At 31.7% G+C, this 21,520-nt stretch overlaps 1 protein-coding gene across 1 annotated transcript in view; it reads right to left on the reverse strand.

Annotated features, from left to right (window-relative positions):
* Positions 1-21,520, reverse strand: part of Tmhs (Tetraspan membrane protein in hair cell stereocilia) — a 56,183-nt gene that overhangs the window by 20,419 nt on the left and 14,244 nt on the right. The window contains exons 3-5 of the mRNA XM_080147112.1: positions 1,745-1,813; positions 1,395-1,475; positions 1,092-1,138 (exon numbers count right to left, since the gene is read on the reverse strand). Of these exons, the coding sequence (XP_080003238.1) occupies positions 1,092-1,138; positions 1,395-1,475; positions 1,745-1,813 (197 nt within the window). The remainder of the gene's footprint in view (positions 1-1,091; positions 1,139-1,394; positions 1,476-1,744; positions 1,814-21,520) is intronic.

Genomic DNA, 21,520 nt, shown 5'->3' on the forward strand with positions numbered 1-21,520 from the left:
TTTATCGGCCATTGTCTTATCCCTTTATTACCCTGATACATTGCCCTTCCCATTCCATTATTTCCCCTTTCATCTTCCTATTCATATTTGTCTATGGATTTATATTAGTAGCGAAGCTACTCTATTGCTTATTTTGAAGGAACCTAAAGGGATAAAATAGTGGCCGATAAATTGATGTACGTCCAAAACGATGATACTCATAATTACCACTTCTCTAGATAAAAATAGTGGTTAAAACTTTTGAACACTCAACTAAATAAACCAACCAATCAAAAGCCCCCAAAGTTGTTAAGCTAATGAATAAGAAAACGTTATAATAAAACTTTAAGAACTGAGATTAAATCGGCTGTTTTCAGATATATACGACTGCTATCTTTTAAAGATTTGACTGACCAATAGACCTATGTATGCTATACTATAACTCGCATGGTCCGTTCGTCTATCTGCAATGTTTGGGGAGGTCACTTCGTCAGCCCGTCCCTTTGCCATTAATTAAATATAACTGAAAATTTTAAATTTCAAGACCATTAGTATTCTTTTACTCATTTCTCTATCAAACTGTTTGATTATTCCCATTATACTAAATTGTTTTTTTTAATTTTTAAACATCGCTACTTATAAATGTTGTCATCCTCTTTGTCTTTTCAAGTATAGACATTTTGTGTATTATAGGATTGGGTAGAATCCCTCAAATGTCTATTGGACCAAAGTACTTACCCATCTTTTTTTTCCTCTCTTAAAATCTTATAAAAAGTACGCAAATCATCTATAATACAAAGTAGCTTGATGTCTATCTGACTGAAGCTTAAGATCTCGGTAACCACTGAACAGACTGGGCTCTACTCTATAGGGATATATGTACCTACTGGTCCTGTGGAGATTTTAAGCTATTTTCTTGGGGTTTGGAACAACCCCAACCCCCCCCCCCCAAAAAGAAAAAAAAGTAAATACAGAAACCCATTTTTTTACCTCTTGGGACATAGCCCCTAGAGGCTAGTATTATATAAAGCGCAAGGGTCCCTAAAAATGCCGTAATTCATTTTTAGGTGTCCATTTTTAAAATAAGTGTGTTTTGCAATATAGGTACTAACCTGATAGAAACTGCATACATCCACAGATCTTGAAAACATCACTTGCACTTAAACAATAGAAAAATTATGAAAGGTTTTACCCAATCCACTCTCAATATTTTTAAGCTATAAAAGACAAAATTAGGTACTTTTTAAATAAGAGATGAATGCCTGAATTAAATTTTTTAAAAACTTTAATAGTGGATAGTGAGGAATTGAGATGAAAGTGTTTAAACAGTGCATTGTAAATGGTAAAATACGGACGGACAAACCCTAATTACAAAGCAGCTCCGATTATCAAAATATAATATAAATATGAAATACCTGCACATGAAGAAAAGAACCAAAGCAAGAATACACAAAATTATGGTTATAACAGCCAGTCCAACAAACACAGTGGCAGCCCTGAAAAAAAAAGAGTTTTCATTGGTTGGAAATCATAATCTGATTTCTGATTGGTTGAAGTAATACTTTGGCAGCTCTGGCAAATATATAAGGAATTTCATTGGTTATGATACCCTTTAGATATATCCTTTATTTCTTATTGGTTGAAAAAAATCTATTGAGTTCAAACCTTTAAGTCGTCTGACTCTCTACAAGAGTTATTGTTCGTTTGTCATACAGTCTGATACTAGAGCTTTTATGGATGCTACTATGCTTGTTTTAAAATTTACCTAAATCCTGGTGAGAGAATTGTTGAGAAATCATCCAATCTACCTCGACATATTTCTCTGCCGTCATGACTGAAATAAAAAATAGAATAAATAATTATGAATTAAGATGAAGTCTTTTTTCATTATTTTCTTCTTTGGTACAATAAATATTTCTTGTTCTCTCTATTTCTTTCCTTCTTCCCCCCCCTCTCTCTCTCCCCCTCTCCCCCTATCTCTCTCCCCCTCTCCCCCCTCTATCTCTCTCTCTCTTTTTCTATCTTTCTCGGTCTCTCTTTCTTTTTTTCTACCCCACTTTCTTTTTCCTTCTATCTCTCTCCAACTGTTTTTTTGTTAAGCAACAAATGGAAAAAAATTTAAAATAATATTTAGTGGAAAGATATGTTTCTCGTCAATTGTTATTTCCTTGTATACCTCTCTTTTGATAGGATAATCATAATTCTATGACAAATTTTTAACACGAAATCTGAAGATTTCGGTATGAACCCAAATTAATTTCCCTCTTATTTATCCTGTTTATATATAATTACTGATCTATCTATCTATCTTATACAGACAGGGATGTGGAAATGGTAGATAAATTATCAACCCACAATGAGAGGAGGGTCTAAAAAGGCTCTAACAAATAAAAGAGGGAATAAACAGGTATACATACACCAATAACAAATTGGGGATCATGGAAAAAAAACGAAGTTAATTCTAGCCTCTGCAGGGGGCTCTAGCCCTGCGTGGCATATTTTCTAACCCTGCGGGGCAATCATTAACATTTACATAACTTAACTTAACCTAAAATAACCTTTAAAATCTACTGTGAAAATACAATGAAACCCACAACTTCGTTTTCTTTCCATTACCCAAAATTGGTTTTTAAATTTTCAACCTTACACTCATTCAATTCCCCCCTATAGTCTATTTTAAGGGACTGCTTCGCTCATCCTCAACCTATCCCCTCCCTCTGACATATTCCTGTGTACGCGCCTGTGTTGATGATTATTTGACAAGCTCTAATTTGCTGCCCTATTTAACGGATTTTACCAGGTATCAAGGGATAGGACAATGGACAATAAAAGATCATGTGTTTAATTATTATTCTTCCTTTAAAGCAATAAAGAATGACATCAACTTAATTAAATTAGTATCCCCCCTTTTCCCTGAGTTTTTAGGGTTCTCAATTAAATGGGAAAAAATAGAGCAGCAATAAAAGGCAACAAGATTTTTAAGCAATTTTACTTTAACTGAAAGTGAAGCATACAGTTTGGAAAATAAAGAATTGTATGTTATTAGATGAAATAGGACATAATTGTGCTTTAACAAGGAGAGTTATGTATATAAGTAGCGCAAGCGCAGTATTAAAAGTTTATTATATTTTGTAAAGAAAAAGAAAAAGAAAAAAAAGAGAAAGGTAGAAACTTAATCAAACATACCTATTATTAACATGAATTTAAGAAAAAAATTTAGATGGCTGTCATTGATAAAAGATAAGATACAGTAAAATGTTGCAAAATGTGAAAGCGGACGGACGGACCGACCCTAGTTATAGCTCGTCTACTAAAAAACATTTACGATAAACTGAACTAATAGTGAGGATTTTTTGGAACATGGAAAGAAAACAAAGTAGATGGTTTCGTCGTATTTTCACAGTAGCTTTTGATAGCCTATTTTAGGTTAGGTTAGGTAAATGTTAATGATTGCCCCCACCAGGTTAGGAAATTGGCTCTGCAGGGTTAGAGTTCCCCGCAGTGGCTAGAAATATGAGAAAAGCTAGTGTGAAAATACAACGAAAGTGAAATCCGCAAATCCATTCTCTTTTCATGATAACATTTTTTTATATAAATTTTCGTGTGTCACAATGAAACTCAGCTTAATTCCCATATGTGAATGACACGAACAATTGTAGAGCAACTACGCAACTAGAAGAGGAGCACTAAATGTTTGATAAATTTACATCCCCCCTGATTAAAACAGTTAAAAAGTTTTTATTTGCCTTGATTATTTACTTCCCATTGTATTTCTAATTATCTAGATTGTTAGGTAACTTCCCCATAAGCATCCAGTGGAGCATACACCCCCCGTCAATAAATCTTTACAAAAAAAATCACTTTTTTCCCCTAAATAGCAGCAAAATAAAACTCATTTTCCCCATGTAATTAGAAAGTGAATTATATAGTATCTTTACTCCTAAAAATATTATAAAACAAAGATGACAACATCCATAAAAAAGATCGAAGGACAAACGAACAATTATTTTTTTGAGTGTCAGAACTTAATGAGCAGAACATTAATTTGTAAGTCTGATCAAAATTTTAAATAATTTGTTGTTAAATTGCTTAAATACAGAATTCTGAATATTGAAATACTTTCATTTTAGGATTTGTAATTGTGAAGATACTTCGCTCATAATATTGGACCTTGTTGTCCAAGGAATCAGCATTCCAAATAAAAGATGTATGAGACAAATATATCATACAAAAAGTTGTTGTAAAAAGTTAAAAATCAACATATTTTAAATGGACGTACAGACTTTCTATTTAGTAACGAATATAGATCTGTTACTATTATAGGAATTATCATGCAAAGTTTGAAATCGGTGGGACAATGCTAACATTTCTTAAGAACGAACCAGACGGACTGACCTTAATTATAGAAAAGCTTTTAAAAAGGAAAATGAAACAGCAAGAGAGATATGTGTGTGTAGAAAGAGCATAACCTATAGAATTATCTTTAATGTCATGGGATCGATTCCCATTAAAATAATGGGGAATTCGCGGTGTTTAGCTAATAGCCATGCAAAAGGTATCGTAAAACAAACAACAGCCAAGGAATGGATTGATTATTAGAGAGAAAAAGTTGTATAAAAGTTGCAGGATGTCTGTCTGTCAATTGGACCTTGCTAACCCCTGGTCCGATATGGTTCTCCTGGTTCTCTGACAGTCAAACTATAAGTTAATAACAAAGGGGGAAGACAAGCTTCCCAATTTAAGCTTAAGATTGAATTTTTGTATAATCTGCTCTAATGATAGTATTTTTACAAACAGTTCTGATCTACCCCGTGACAAAATGATTTGAACATGAATTGTAAATATACAAAGCTTCTCTATAACTCACTTTTTCAGTCTGTCTGTCAGACAGCAAAGCTATGAAAGAGATTTGATATTTATACGTTATTGTCTTCTAAATTACTTGGAAAGATTGCAATGATTTTTATGCATCTAATCTACAATTTGCTTGTTTAACTATTTATTTTCATTTCTTGATTTTTTTTCTATTTTTGAGCTTGGCCACTATACTTATGTATGTTGTCATCCTTGTTTATCATAAAATTTAATGTCTTAATTCTATAGATTTTAAAACAACACACATTATTTAGGTTCCACCTACATAGGAATTTTAATCCATTTATTGCATCTTAGCTCCTCCGGAAACCCATCAAAATATATAAGGAAGGAACCATTGTTTGTCAGTTCGTTAAGATCACTAACTACTGGACAGTTAGATTTCTTCATTTATGGATGGTTTTATGCTATTTTTCTGCTCCTTCAACCCCCATTCTTATTCAGCAACCCCTAAATGCTAATGGCGATTATTCAATAAAACGTCAATTTTAAAAGTTATGTAGATGGGTTTTATATGTTATCGAATCCTCCCAAAGAGAACAAGAACGGTTAAGAAAATTAAAATAAAGAACATACAATTTTAGGTGTAAAGTATATCCAAGATCGAGGGGTGGGACAGTGGCCTTTAAATTACTATGGTACCCAAAGTTTTATAAACATAACCTCCAGTCCATTGGCTCAATATTGGGTAAGTTGAAATTTGCAGTAACCAAACTTGCCAAAAACATAATGAAATTTTGTATATCAACATTTGGATGTGCATAAATTTATCATTCATTGTCGTATCAAAATATTTATATTTTATTATTATTTTGCCATTGAAAAAAAAAACATGAAATTAATACCGTTATTAAGATTTTGTGTGATAGTATTAAAGCGAAGCTATTCTGCAATAATAGTAACATTACTCACATTGTTATTTTGAACATATATATATATATATTGTTAACTAATATAACAATAACAGGATGTCTGCAAGTTTGTTTGTATTGAAGGATCTAAGTAACTGCTGAACCGATATGGTTCTCCTTTAAATAAAAGCTTCTTATAGGTTTTATAGCTCATTTGTTCCTCCAACACCCTAAGAGAAACAACACTAAGAAAAAAGTTTCTCTATGATATGTTTCAGATTTTAAAAGAAGTTTAGTACAATGCCAGTGTATGTTTGGCAGTCTTTTTGGCAGGTAGGGGGGGGGGGGGATGACACTCACCATCCCAATAATATATAGTCCCGAAAAACGTTAAACCATTCAATGCTTAATTCATATTTTGTTGAATTATTTTGTCTGCTTAGTTTTTATGCATATTGTCATCCTTGTATATGAGATATTATTATGAGTAAGTAGTATTTTGATGACACTTGATATTTTTTCTCAAGAGTTTCTGAAATAGCGGTTGATTGACAGATGTATGGATATACAATAAATATTGCAGATCTAGATACCTACTCAGTAAATTGGACCAATAAAAGCACAGTAAAGGAACAATCCGGCCATTTTATTGGTTAGAATGTGTTCACATTTTGGTAAGAAAAGAAAATCATTTTAGTTGAATTGCATAGGATAAAGATAGGAATATTTTTATAGTGCCTGTAAAAAATGACGTCATACTGGCCTACCATTGTTCGATTAAAATGTATACTGGCCTGCAATTAGTAATTTAGTCTATGTATTAGCCTTTCATTGGCCATTTGTATTGTATGACGTCATCTTTTTTTTATAACGAGCTTCTAAAGATAGCTTTTGAAAAGTTATATTGTCCAAAAAAAAAATTATGCCCGTACCATTGCATGATTCATATGTGACTAAACATAAACAAAAATGTTCTTCTGCTAGAAATTTATTTTTAAGTTGGACGGATTATTGTGTCTGACAGCCCATCTAGGGTTTTAAATCTATTGGATATACAATATTATTTAACAATATCTAATATCTAATAGACTGACAGATAGACAAAGCCTAATAGTTAGACATAGACAGTCTTACAAATACAGACAGAAAAAAGATGCTTTCCCTAAAAGTAACTTATCGCGCACAAAACATCCCTATTTAATTTTAAATTGAAATAAGTGGGGTAGGAAATATTTTTTCGTCTGTTTGTTTTACTGTAGGTCAAGTTAGGTTTGTACTAGATAGCAAAGCAGGGTTAGTTCACAGTAAGTATAGGCTCAGCAGTGATGAGAACTGGTACAAGATACCACCCCGCCCCCTTTTTTTCAATTTATTTCAAAATAACCGGAGGGAGGGAGGGGAGCTCAATTATTAAAGAGTAAGAGTGCCATACAAAGAAAATAAGAGAAGATGAGAAACAGAAAGAGATATATCTAAAGAATCATATGGTAAAAAGATGCTAAGAAAGAAAAAAAAGAAAAATTAAGACAAAAGAAGACATAAAAAAAAGACTATTGGTGTAGCAAGAGAGAGAAGATAGATAGATAGATAGATAGATAGAGAGAGAGAGAGAGAGAGAGAGAGAGAGAGAGAGAGAGAGAGAGAGAGAGAGAGAGAGAGAGAGAGAGAGAGAGAGAGAGAGAGAGAGAGAGAGAGAGAGAGAGAGAGAGAGAGAGAGAGAGAGAGAGAGAGAGAGAGAGAGAGAGAGAGAGAGAGAGAGAGAGAGAGAGGGAGATAGAGATTAAAAGAGAAGAACGAGAATTTGAGAAAAAAGAAAAAAATATAATATGGAAGTTTAAAAGTGTAATGTCTAACTGTTTGTTCCTTAGGATTTTTAGATTATTGGACATAATTTTTTTTCTAATGAGGGAATCATTTTAAACGAGAATTTTAACGAGAAAAAGTCTTTATTTTTAAAATTATTTTTGGAGGGGGGAAATTATCCTTTTCAACGCTAGCATTTTAAAATCATTTATAGTTTAAAACAAATTGTTATACTAAGCTTCCATGAAAGGTTCTTCTTTGCAGTGAAGCTTATTATATGTCCAATGAAGGTTTATTATATTTTTTGTGGAGGGTACCCCCATGCTCCCTTTTGAGCTTAATCGTTCTTTTTTATAAATAAAACCCATCCTATCCACGAAAAGGACATGAACGTCTAGTATGTCTGTGTTTCATAACATGATATGAATTATATAACAAATTTGTTTTAATTATCCTCTTCCTGCATATACTCCCTTTTCCTCTTTGCTTTTTCGCTTTTAACAAACTTTTAGCTGTATGAAAATAAATCAGCTTAAGTGACAAACGAACATTGTCATATATATAGTGCGTAATCACTTTTAATACTAAATGCTTAAAATCTAAAATATGGCTTGCTGAATAACATTTAAGGATGTTATAATATAGTTACTATGCTTTTGATATTGTGCCTTATCGTCAAAGGAATCTGGTATGTAAAATTTGTTGTCAGAAAGGCAAATCAATCGAAAGTAACGCAGAATTGCAGAGCTGCTTCGCTTACAAAATTATTGCTCGTTGGTAGGACGATTTCAACATGCATAACCATACAACAACAAAAGTTTTTACATACCCAAAATGTTATTTTTAAAGTTTTGGACGTAATCATAAATTTTTGGGTAGTTTCTTACATCTGACAATAATTCTGCACTTAAAAAAATAAATTGGATTTTGGATTGGATAAATAGGGCAAATAAAGAAAAAGTAGCAAGGAGTCATTGAACCAAAGGTTACGCAATAAATACAAAAAAATGACATACCTACTCAAAAATCAGTGGCCAAAGATGGGTGTATCTACCACCTAAAACAGCCAAGTGGGGTGTCAAGTTTGAAAGTAGAACGCTTTGAAGTTAAATTTTTTTGTTCATCTGATATGAACGATTTACAGAAAATGATGGTGTATTTTTGTGTATATTCCCCTTGTCAAGAGACATGTTTCAGTAGTGAACTTTAGTTGCCTGTATCTAAATAGTCGATAGGCTTTTCTCTTTTTTGAATGAATATAAATTAAGGGGGGGGGGGGTAATTTTACCCAGTATCTTAACTTGACCTGACCTCAAATAATAAAAAAAACGAAAACTAACCCCCCTCCCCCGTATTTTGAATTTATTAAAAATTTAAGGAGGGTGGGCTCTATGCCTAACAAGGCACTTTGAAGGAAAATGCCTCCCTCCCCACCTAAAAAATGACTTTGACAAAGCCGGGCAAATTTTATAGAGTAGCTTGACTTCCCAAAATTGTTACAAAGAAAGAGAGATATAGGTGTGTACGCGTGTATAAGGATTTAATAATTTCATTTTGATTGAACACAAAATTGCCACTCTTAACTCTAACACAACTACTCTATGACTAGGGTATATCCATTTGTTGGACGGTCTATCACTGTAAAGCGTGGTTATAAATAAAGTTACACCCCATATAATCACACAACAATTATACTCCAATTGTGGTTTCAAGTTTGTTATTCCTAGAATATTTTAAAAATAACATTTACTTAACTAATAATCTTATTTATTTAAAGAAGTAAAAATTTTTTTGTCTGTAACTTTCAATAACTACTGAATTAATTGAATTGTCATTTTTAGGGAGGCATAGGTCCCGGGATGGTTTTAGGCTCAGGTTTTAGTTTTTTTTCAAAAATTGTTCTTCAATGTCTCCATCTTACTGCTTATTTTAATGACTATTGCTAGTATTGTTTTTTTTCTGTAATAACCTTTTATTCTTTATTGAAGAGGGATATGATAATGAAAGAAAAATTCTCCTAAATCCTCTCTACATGTTGTAAATTAAGCATTCAAAAGTGGACCTTGAAATCAAGAAAATTTGGGAAATGATCAGCTATACTAAGAAAGAAAGGTGTTATTGGACTGGAAATTAAACTAATCTCAAAAGTTTTATCAAACACGTTCTATCATTTGTTGGCTTAAATACTTACGGCAGTACAACCTAGCAGTGCAAAACTTTTCTGTCAATAAATTGTGTATAAAATGGATTTTTTTTGTTTATCAAAATTGACCCTATTTTTAAAAAGTTAGATATATATGTTAAATTTGCTAAAAGTCAGCAAAACAATGAAAAATGTCATTCTTGTATGTATGAAGGGAATAAGAATAAGAGAGTAATTTTATAGACAAAAGTTTCATGGCGATAATTGAATAATCATTACATAACAACGAACAGAAAAATATAAGATTAGGTTTTATGAAAACTTACGACAATTTTTTTCTTTATAATTTAAAGGCGAACAAAATATACTAGAAATTATTTTTATCCAAACCTTTTAAAGTACGTGTAAAGAAAATCCGGGTATTTATCCTTTCATGACAACGCCTAATAAGGGACGTTTCGTCGTATTTTCACAATCACCTAACCTAATCTAAATCAACCTATCAATAGCTACTGTGAAAATACGACGAAACGCCCCTTAAGAGGTGTTGTCTATACTCGAAAATCCAATTTCAGCTGTAATTTTGCTTTAGGGATGAGACAATGGGCAATAATATCTTAATTTTCATGAAGTTAGTTAGACATATTTTTGAGACATCCGTTTTGGGGGTTTTGGGAGTCATTGAAAAGATGAAAAATATTGGTGGAGAAAAAAAAAGAGAGAGAGAGAGAGAGAGAGAGAGAGAGAGAGAGAGAGAGAGAGAGAGAGAGAGAGAAGAGAGAGAGAGAGAGAGAGAGAGAGAGAGAGAGAGAGAGAGAGAGAGAGAGAGAGAGAGAGAGAGAGAGAGAGAGAGAGAGAGAGAGAGAGAGAGAGAAAGAGTTTGAAATAGACAGAAGAAACGGGGAGTGAAAAAAGTTAAATCAGACAAAGATATTCAGTTAAAAAGTATAAATAAAGAAAAAACAATATTCAAGAATTAATCAAGACTAAAAAGTAAGATATTTGAATATGTAAAACAAAATAAGAAAATGTTGCTTGTCTAACAAAAATGATTTTTAAAACAAAAGAAATTAATGAAACTAAAAAAACTGTCTTAACTTAATAATAGCGAACTGACTCTGCATTGTCTAGCCGTTTCACCATGGGAGAAATATGATTGGCTGCTATTTAATATAGACAGCTGATAGTCATTAACTCTTTTAGTTTGTCGGGAATGCTCTAGAAGACATCAAATTGATAAACATGAACAGTATCTTAAAATACATAGTTAAGCCTTATTAACAAAGATCCTTCAATGAAAGGCGTTGTTGTATGATTTGCTTACCTGAAATAAAATTTAAAAATTAAAATATATGAAAAGAAGAATTATACAAATTTCTTTATTTGTAGCAAAGCTACTTTGCTGTCGCGTCGGCTGTTTTGGTCTCCTATCATTTTAATACTTGTATTTTTTTTTAAATATTGTTTATCAATAGCGAAAGACAAACAAAAAGACAGACGCGCATTTTCCAAAAATCTCAGTTTTTTTTCACAAGAAAAAGTGTTCATAAACTTTAGCAAAAGATCTTGTTTTAATATTACCAAAATGTAAGTACACTAGCAATATATTGTAAGCTATTATTTTTTTTTCGCTGAAAAGCCAGAACACTTAAAATAAGATGCATATTGAATCTTGAAATAAAACAGAAGCCAAAGATATTTTGAAGATGAACACATTTAACATCTCTTAAGAATTTCATCTTTGATTCTAGCCCTTTCTTATTATCTTATAACAACAATATTTTACGCGCATTTTCTTTAGCGGCGTGCCCTATCAATTTTTTTGGCAAAAACTAATGCTTTTTTGGAGTATGTATAGATATAATATCGATTGAAATTTTTAAAAATGGAGGGGGGGATTAATATACTAATCTTTTAAAACTGACAAAAAGATTTTATCGATATAAAATGGGTAGAAATTTAGCAGATGTAGAGGGTTGAAATATTAATGTTAATTTCTTTTATGAAGAGGGGTTAAATATTTGTATCGTCCCAACTGAAAAAGAAAATCCTTGAACCTCATTTAACATTCGCACGGAGGATGGATGGGTAAACAGAAATAATTTTACCCTAAAACAACACCTAACGAAAACACAAACAAAGCTTCCTTAAAAGAAAAATACACTGAACAGATATTTGCCTAATGACATTACTTTTTTAATAATCCATTTATAGTATTATTAATAACATTGATTATTATTTGTTTTTTCCTCTGACTACAAAGAGGAGAAAGGGAGCATTTGACTGTAAATTTTACTGGTACCCAAAGTTTTATAGCCATGTTTCCTCATTCGTTGTCTTACACTTTAGACTCTTTTATTGAATTTTGATTGGTTGTTTCCAAATTAATATTCCAAAACTTTTGAACTTTTAAACTACAGAAAGGGTAATTAAGTTTATCATCATTGGTGGGCATGTACATCAATCTAAAGTCCATTGTCTTATCCATTAGGATCCCTGGATTTCGCCCACTCGTATGCATAAATAAGGGATATAGGGATAACTTACCAACTTCCAACCCCCCCCCTCAAAAAAAAACCCAACTTATAATCATTGCAAAACATTGCCTTTAAAAATGTAATAAGATAATTATCCCTCCATATATAGAACTATAAATCGTATGGAGTATAATAATAATTTATTCTTGCATCGTATTATAAACAGATTGCCGCGGATATAGAATGTACATTTATAAGATTAAAACCAGTTTTTTTAGCCCCGAGTTGCCGAAGGCACGGGCTGAAAACCTGGGTTTAATCTTATGATTGTACATTTTTATATTCGCAGAAAGCTGGATATAATACGATGCTAGACATAGTTTTTTCGTATGGATGAGAACCGGTTCCTATCCACCGGATTCGAATGAATACGAGAAATAAAATTTAAATTTAAAAAAAATTCTTCATAAAACATTTCTATTACTTTACGCCTGAGTAAAAACAAAACGTTGCTTGCCAATTTTAGTAACATCACTTTCTTATACTTACAACAGTGTGGAATATGAAGATATTCTTATTTACTAAAGAGGAGACTCCACTATCCCCTCTCTAGTTTTTAATGACTCCCAATTTGGTGGTTGTAAACAGCCTAAAACCAACCATGATATAAATAATGATCCAAATTTATTTGTGGTTAATTTTTTAGGGGTTATTTATTCGATGAGGGTAGTAGTATCCTCCACCAAAATAGTAATAAACCTTCCCAGAACTTATGAAAAAAGAGAAGCATATCCATCTATACAAACAAATAGACATCCTGTTACTTTTATATAAAAATATTTTATGTATAGATCGACAAACAATGTATTTTTCACTTTTTGTGAAAATTTTAAGCAATAATATACAAATATCTATTTCTTTAAATTTGACAGCTTATACAAGCGACTTAATGGTATAATGTAGACAAAAATAACATCTTTTTCGTGACATTTACAATGCTTAAAAATGCTTCTGAACGAAAAAGACGTAAGTTTTAAAAAAATATTTATTAGAAATATGAATAATTATATAACAAGAATGAGAACATCCATAAGTAACGAAACATAAAAAAATGGATGGACAAACAGACAAAGCAAAGAAAAGGATAAGGTAAAAACTTTTACATATTTAATAATTAAATGTCCTTTATAGCATGACCGACAGGCTGACAGATCAATTAAGTTAAATATTGGTTGCTCTCTGGAAATGGATGGGATATTAGATCAAAAACAGCAGTTAAAAAGTTACTTTTCCCCCATAGCATAACGGACGGACAGATAAAGTTAATTATAAAGTAGAGTAGCTTCGCTGATAAAAAGAATGATAAGTTTTCAATGGACTTTTACTCTTTATTTCTTAATATAATTTATTTAGCTTTGCTTTTATGGATATTTTCATAATGCTCTCAAAATAATTTCAAATTTGTCTTGAATTTTATTAGTTGTTGGTTCGTATTGCAACCAAAAGTAAACAATATGTTTTTTTAACATCTCATCATTCAATATTATAATTGAGAGAGATATATATAGGAAGAGATAGATAGATAGATAGATAGAGAGAGAGAGAGAGAGAGAGAGAGAGAGAGAGAGAGAGAGAGAGAGAGAGAGAGAGAGAGAGAGAGAGAGAGAGAGAGAGAAATGACAATGGACGACAATTTTTATAATGTAGACTGTGCAGATACTGTATACTGTATTTATGTAACATAATCTAATCACCTTATTGACAGACAGACCAAATATGTTGTAAAACATATAATAATAATTTATTAAAAACACAAAACGATGTTGTTCTTTATTTCGTTAAAGTCTACTTAGTTATATCAGTGATATTTATCGATAAAAAAGCCTATCAATAGCATTCTATACTATGGTGGATTTTCCCCTATTCTATAAAGAATTTTTGCACGAAGGAGCTTGGGGCAAAATAGCCTAAAACATATAATTGTTAGTAAGACTTTAAATTACACACTTTATATCATAGGATAGTCGAAATTGTCGACATAATCGATTATATTTGAATGTCAACCTTATATCTACGTCTAACTGGGTATACAAATCGTCTAAACAGCGGAAATAAAAAAAGTATCTTTGAATCGGCTTTTTAAATTGATATAAAACAGAGATTGAGGAAGTTTATACATTTTTGTTTATATATTCATTTCAAGATTCTTTTTTTTTCAGGAGCGAAGATACTTACTAACTTACTTTTGTATGTAAGTTCTATAATCTATACGATGTTTTGTGATGATTTCGCTGACCAATGAGCATCTATTCTATAATTAGTCGATCCGACTGTCTGTCTGTTATACTCAGAGGGGGGGAGGGTGTATTGTGCGTTTCTTGTGATTATTTACCTGACAACTAAGCATTTATTTACAAAACTCAATTGCAAGTCTGTTATTTAAACATTTAGTGTTTTCACGCAAAGTATCTGTTAAGCACTTATACCAACTCTTTTATAAAGGAATACAAAAAACCTTATTTTCAAATAAGGGAGGGGGGATATCATTGCTCACAAGGGTACTTTGTGAGTAAGAGCTAAATGTTTTATTTAACCTTTTCTACTTATGGATGTTGTCATCCTTGTTTGAAATAAGATTCAAGGGAAAGAAATAAGAATTTGGAATAACCATTCATTTAGAAAAGAAGATAATGTGAAACTTGTCTATTTATCAAAGATTTGAAGGGTAAGACAAGGGACGATGAATTGATATACATCTCTAATGATGATAAACAAAATAACCCCTACTGTTAATTAAAGTTATTGGCTGGACAAATCTTTTTTGATGCAAAACAATTAAAGCACCGAACGAATAAGTTGTCATGATTAAAAAACTTTGGGTACAAGTGTAATTAAATGTCCCCTTCCTCAAAGCTCCTTGCTCCATTAATGAAAAATCAGTAAAACCCTTAAACAACACTTTAATTGGAAAAATATGCATGTAAGTCCTATTTGTGTGGAATGAGTTAGGCCTGTTTATTAGCCAATGCATTCAACCAACACTTACTAATACCGTCCTACATCTTACAAAAGAATCAAACCCATACGACTAACGAACATTTTATGTTTCAATGATAAATGTTCATGTCCGTATAAAAGAGAATGATATAAAACACACAATTACTTTAAAAGTGAGAGAATTCCCATCAAGGAGAGGGTAACATATTCTAATCCATGCATAATCCTAGCTAGCTAAACATACAAATTGGGAAGTTTTATGCAATAAATAACAAAGTTAAAAACTTCAATAACGCATCAGTTTACAGATATGTTGTTACTACCGAGTGACTTAATTTCAGGGATCTAAAAGGATAAGACAATAACTGATAAATTACATCCCCAATAATGATACACATGTAATCAATTAGGGGGGCCTAGTGCAATAGAATTAGACAGCCCAGTGTCCCCCTCCCCCCCTGAATAATTATAAAGTTTTAATATAGAAATATCTTAAAATATAAGGAGATACATAATCTTTAATTGACTTGAAACTTATTTTATATTCATAATCATCAGTGAAGATGAATGTCAATTTATTAACAATTGTCTTATTCTACAGATTCCTGGTTAATTAAAAATTATTATTCCGAATATAAATTCCTCTCCACGAATTCCCACCAAAAAATCTCTTAACATTGAAGTAGCTAACAGTGATCCTAAGGGATAAGACAATGAACGATAAATTGATATACGTCTCCAATGAAGATAAATAAGTCAAATTACCCCTTCTGTAGATTGAAAAGCTTGGACACTCAAGTTTGGAACAGCCAATCATAGTTATTTCTCGCATCGTATTATAAACGGCTTTCTGGGGGCACCACGGGGCTAAAAAACTAGTTTTAATCTCATAATTGTACATTTTTATATTCGTAGAAAGCTGGATATAATACGATGCTAGACATAGTTTTTCGTATGGATGAGAACCGGTTCCTATCCACCGGATTCGAATAAATACGAGAAAATTTTGTATAAATACCCAAAGTTGTTGAGCCAATGAACAGAATAATGTAATTGTAAAACTTTGGGTACCACATTAATTTACAGTCTTAAGTCTCCTTCCTCCCTGAATAGCTAAACTTGTGTAATGGTGTACATAAACAGGAACGATAATGTACAATGTACATGAATTGCATAGCAATATAAACAATATAAAAAGCAGAGGGGCGTCGTAGCTCAGTGGTAACGCACTGAGTTACGGTGATGAGAGTTCGAGTTCTAGTCCCCATGTGGCAACTCGAATTTCTCAGTTGAATACATTCACGCAACTTCCCCTGGTTGTGTAAGAAGGAGATTATTGAGTAAGTTTGGATACTTAATAGTCAAGTACATAATATCAGTACTACCCTTATTCCAAGCTCCTCTGCGGAGAGCGTCATTCATTACGGTGACTTAATTTAGGACACCTGCCATACTCGGCGAGGGTGAGGTAATAATGAGTAGCTCTCATGAGATAGCGGGTCAAGTCATAATGAGCTTGAACGTGGAGCTTGATAGCCCTAGTGGCTATACAAAAGTGTCTCAGCCTACTCCATGACTACTTAGGTCCAAACCCTAAGAGACTATGGCTAATTAATCAATCAATAAAAAAAGCAGATATCCTTGTGATTTATCAACTGAGCGAATTAAGTAACTTATTATGTCAAGTAAATTTGTGAATAAATAGGAAATATTAAGGGATAAGACAATAGACGTTGAATTCATGTTAACACCATTTATTATAAACACAATTACCCCTTCTGTATATCATATTTTTGGATGGTGATTATTTATTATGGGTGATTTTTCACAGAAAAGTGTAGATGCTCTTCTTCAAAATATTCAAGAACTTTATGGGACCTATAGGAAGCTTCATTGTATAAAAAGAGTCATATTCGACCAGCGCAGCGGTTAGTGAGATCTTTCGTTGCAAAAAGACAGACAGACACACTGACGGACATCTTGCCTCTTTTATTATATGTATCTGTAATAACTGGATTTAAAACCTAAAAACATAAATTACTTAAACTTAAAGCAGCTAAACTAAAGGTCATAATCATTAATTTATTGACAAAAATTTGGCAGTTTTTATAGTTATTATTGCACTACTCATAGACTTGATTATTTTTTTAAATAAAGCTAAAGATCTCGGAAATTGCTGGTCTTTATTGGCTATACTTTTCAATGAAGTTTATATAAATATCTGGTGGTTTTAAGCAATTTTTCCACAGAGACTAGGGGAGAAGAAGCATGTAGTCCTAAATAAATTATTTTTTTTGTGATGCGTCAAACATATTTAACTTTGATAGATTGGTATATGGGTGTACTAGTTATTAAGTTCTGGCACTAACAGTTATATCAAAAGCTTGTAGATTATAGGCTTCAAATTCATACATCAACAGGGTTGTCCACAAAAATTTAATTTTAAAACCGAATATTTTTGGAAGCTTTGTTCTGTAACAACTCTAATAATAAATGTAGGCATGTTAGAATCCTCTTATAGATCCTAAACTTTGTAACTATAATTTTGAAAGTTTATATTGAGGGGAGGGTACAATGGACTGTAAATTACGATGGTGTTCAAAGTTTTATTACCTCCTTTTCATAATTGCTGGCCTAACAAATTGGAGAAATATGATGAATTTTGATGGGTTGGTTCTAAAATAGTAGTTTTCAAACTTTTCAACCAACAATTTTCAACTACTGAAGGGCTAATTTTATATAAATTTTTATATCATCATTGGGAATATCATTTTATTGTTCATTTTCTTATCCCTGATAGGTAAGTAACTCTATAACATGATATTTTACATATTTTTAAAAAATGGTGATTCCTAAGAATATTAGGCAAAGTGGAAAACTCAATGCATCTCTAAAATCCAGTCTTGTTTATAAGCTCCTAAATAATTAATCAAAAATCAATATTTTGTACAAAAAAATTGGCAACCCCGAGTCATTGCGCGTTGTCATTTCATGTAGGGATCATTTTTGCATTTAATTCCTGGAATTTGCAAACCCCAGCCCCGGGTACTCGCAGGGATAGGACAATGAACGATGTGTTATTCTTTTCCCTTATGGAATTGATGCATGAAAGAGTTATTATTAGTTAATTATTCTTGTGGAAGCAAAAGTTGTAGATTGATTTAATGGTAATTAGGGATGATTTATCCCCCCCCCCCACCAATAAATTTTTTTTATCTTACTCTAATAAATTTGTTTCTTATTTAATCTATCTATCAATTTAATTCTCTCATTTACTCAATTAATTTTTTCTTCTTATTCTTTTTTTGTCTCCCACTCTCTTCTTCTTTTGCTCTTTTCTCTATCTCTCTCTTTTTTCTCTTTCTCTCTATCTCTCTCTTGCTCACACACACACACACACACATACACACACAAATATGGCATGCAAATTTGACACATATTAAAAGTTATGACATGAAACCGTATTAACTTCACATTTGCAAAATACCAATGAGCGGCATTGGACTATAAATCACCCCCCGACCTCCGTATTTAAAAAGTAGCACAGCTACTTTATAATTAGAGTTTTTTCGTCTTTACGTCATTCTGCACAACAAGAATCGGGATGCACCAAATAAAGAGCATGGATTCTCAATAACGCAGGAATCTAAAGGGATAAGATAATGAAAAATAAATGATGTACATTCCCAATAATTTCCCCTTCTGTAGATTTTGATTAATGGTTGAAACGTTTTAAAACCAAACTTAATGAACCAACCAATCAAATTTGGTAAAAGTCCCTAAAGCTGTTAAACAAATAACAAAATATTATTATAAAACTTTGGGGATATAACGGCCCTTGCGTAATTTCTCTGTAAGTTTTAGAAAAGATAAGGGGTTATGGCAGAGGGGGGGGGGGAGATTGTAGATGTCCCAATTTCCAAATATTTTCCACATTTCATACACAAATAATAACAGTTTAACATACATTTATAAGCAAAAAAAATATATTAGATGCAAAGCTTCTCTTTATGTCTATGTCCGTATGTCTGTATTTCTATGTCACGTTTTCTGATAATCTACTTATAAATTCAAGTAACACAATCTATAATAAGGTATTTAAACTTAAATTTATCACTGCATTTAAAATCATAACCAAACCACAATTAATAGATAAATTTTGGAAAAAAAATCTGTTTATATTTTGATTAAATTAGAACCTTTAAAGTTTCACTGATGATACCTATGACATATGGAAAATACAGAAAAAGCGTTACTTAAAGTGAAAAATACTAGGCCTTTTTATTATAATTCAAACAATAATGTAAAAATTACATTGTGTATTTTTTTGTAATATTATTACACATAGGGGAATAAGTTTCAAACTATTCTGTCAATAAAGTTATTACATGGAAAAATTGTAATATATTACGAAATTACAGTAATAGTTATTTATCGCATCGTATTATAGACAGCCTTCCGCAGAGAGTAAGAAGTAAATCATAAGATAAATTCTAGTTTTGTGATTTTTATTTTATCATTCGTGGAAAATTGTCTTTTAATTGTTACATGAAACATGATTTTTCAATATGGCTCAGAACCAGTTTTTATTGGTTTAACACAGGGTACAAAAAATAAGGATACTAAGTAGCGAAGCTAAAAAATGTAATACAATTGTTATTATGAAAATGAAACATTAAACTGTAATACAGTAATCATATTTATTTCAATATTTGTTTTTTTGGACGGACAGTCAGACAAAACTCTGGCACAGAGAAGCTGCGCTACAAAAAAAGATGTGTTGTTATTATTCCATGAATATGAGAGTGTGCCAATATTAAACGGAGAAAACCGCTGAACAGTTAATTTTGTTATTTATGGTGTAAACAACATAGACACACCTCTCTCGGACATAGAATTGGTTATATCCAAAAGTATAGTGCCCAAAAAAGCCAACTATTCTAGTTAAGTATTAAAATTTAGACACACTTCGTGCAGGTCAGTTTGTTATTCTGTTACGAATAACTTTTATTGATTATTATTAAAATAATTGATTTATCAAAATAAAACATGTTTATTTTTTCCCTTTATGAAATATTTATATATAATTATATGTATTCCTATTATTCTACATTACTTCTAAATTATATTTTTTTTAAAGATTTGTAAATTATATTTGCCAAGCTTTGCATTGTCAAAAATTTATTTAAAGTTATTAAGGATTGAAAATTGAAAATTTTCAATTTAGAAAATACAATAATGAATCAATAACATTTCACCAAGGAATTTAATAGAAATCTTTTCCATTTTTCCATTTTTTTCTATATTATGATCTAGCTTATTTTCCCTTTAAAATCTTCTTCTAAACTCTACAAATTTTTAGAATGTGTTTAGCCTACTTTTTGCTCTGGTGGGATGTGTATGCACAAAACTATAGCCAAATATTACCAGAAAGAACAATGACAAGTATGTCCGGCAGTAGCGCAGCAATTACAATATTTGAAAATGTGACTAAATGTAAGAATATTGCCAGGAATCTTAAGGCATTAGACAATAGATACAAACTTAATGTTCGAGAGAGATAGAGACGAGACAAAGAGAGAGAGAGAGAGAGGGAGATATATAGTGAGGGAGAGAAAGAGAGAGAGAGAGAGAAGAGAGAGAGAGAGAGAGAGAGAGAGAGAGAGAGAGAGAGAGAGAGAGAGAGAGAGAGAGAGAGAGAGAGAGAGGAGAGATATTTATAGAGAGAGATAGATAGATAGATAGTGAGGGAGAGAGAGAGAGAGAGAGAGAGGAGAGATATTTATAGAGAGAGATAGATAGATAGATAGTGAGGGAGAGAGAGAGAAAGAGAGAGAATTACACAGAGACAGACATAAAGAAGGAGAGAGAGAGAAAGTCAGAGGGACAGCCAGAGAGAGAGAGCGATAGAGAAATAAATATATAATGTAAGCAATAGATAGATAGATAGAGAGAGAAGAGAAAAAAAGTAAATTCAAAAGAAAGAAAGAAATAAGCATGCAAAATTTAGAAAAGAAAGAAGAGACACAGACAAAGTAAGAATAGAGAGAAAGATAAAATAAAAAGTTAGTTCTATGTTTTATACCTCCCTAAAAATTATACATCATACATTACAGTGAAAGAAATAAGTAGTCTAGAAAACAATTCACAGTGGCTGGATTTGTCCGGAAACATTAGACTAAAATTTTGAGGGAAGCTTTGTATTGGTCTTATCTAAAGTAAACTGCTCTCTATTTCATATTTTATTCACAAATTAAATCAGCCGCCGATTTCCCGCCGACCGCAGACGGCGGCGTTCATCGACCAGTAAAGATCCGGAAAAATGTGATATGTTTATTTTTTTAAAATTATTTTTATACTGTATTAGTTTAAACAAAATTGGATCATGGAAAAAA

Source organism: Acartia tonsa, chromosome 14, assembly GCF_053477335.1.
Source record: "Acartia tonsa isolate MP-2025a chromosome 14, ASM5347733v1, whole genome shotgun sequence".
In the NCBI taxonomy this organism is placed as follows: domain Eukaryota; kingdom Metazoa; phylum Arthropoda; class Copepoda; order Calanoida; family Acartiidae; genus Acartia; species Acartia tonsa.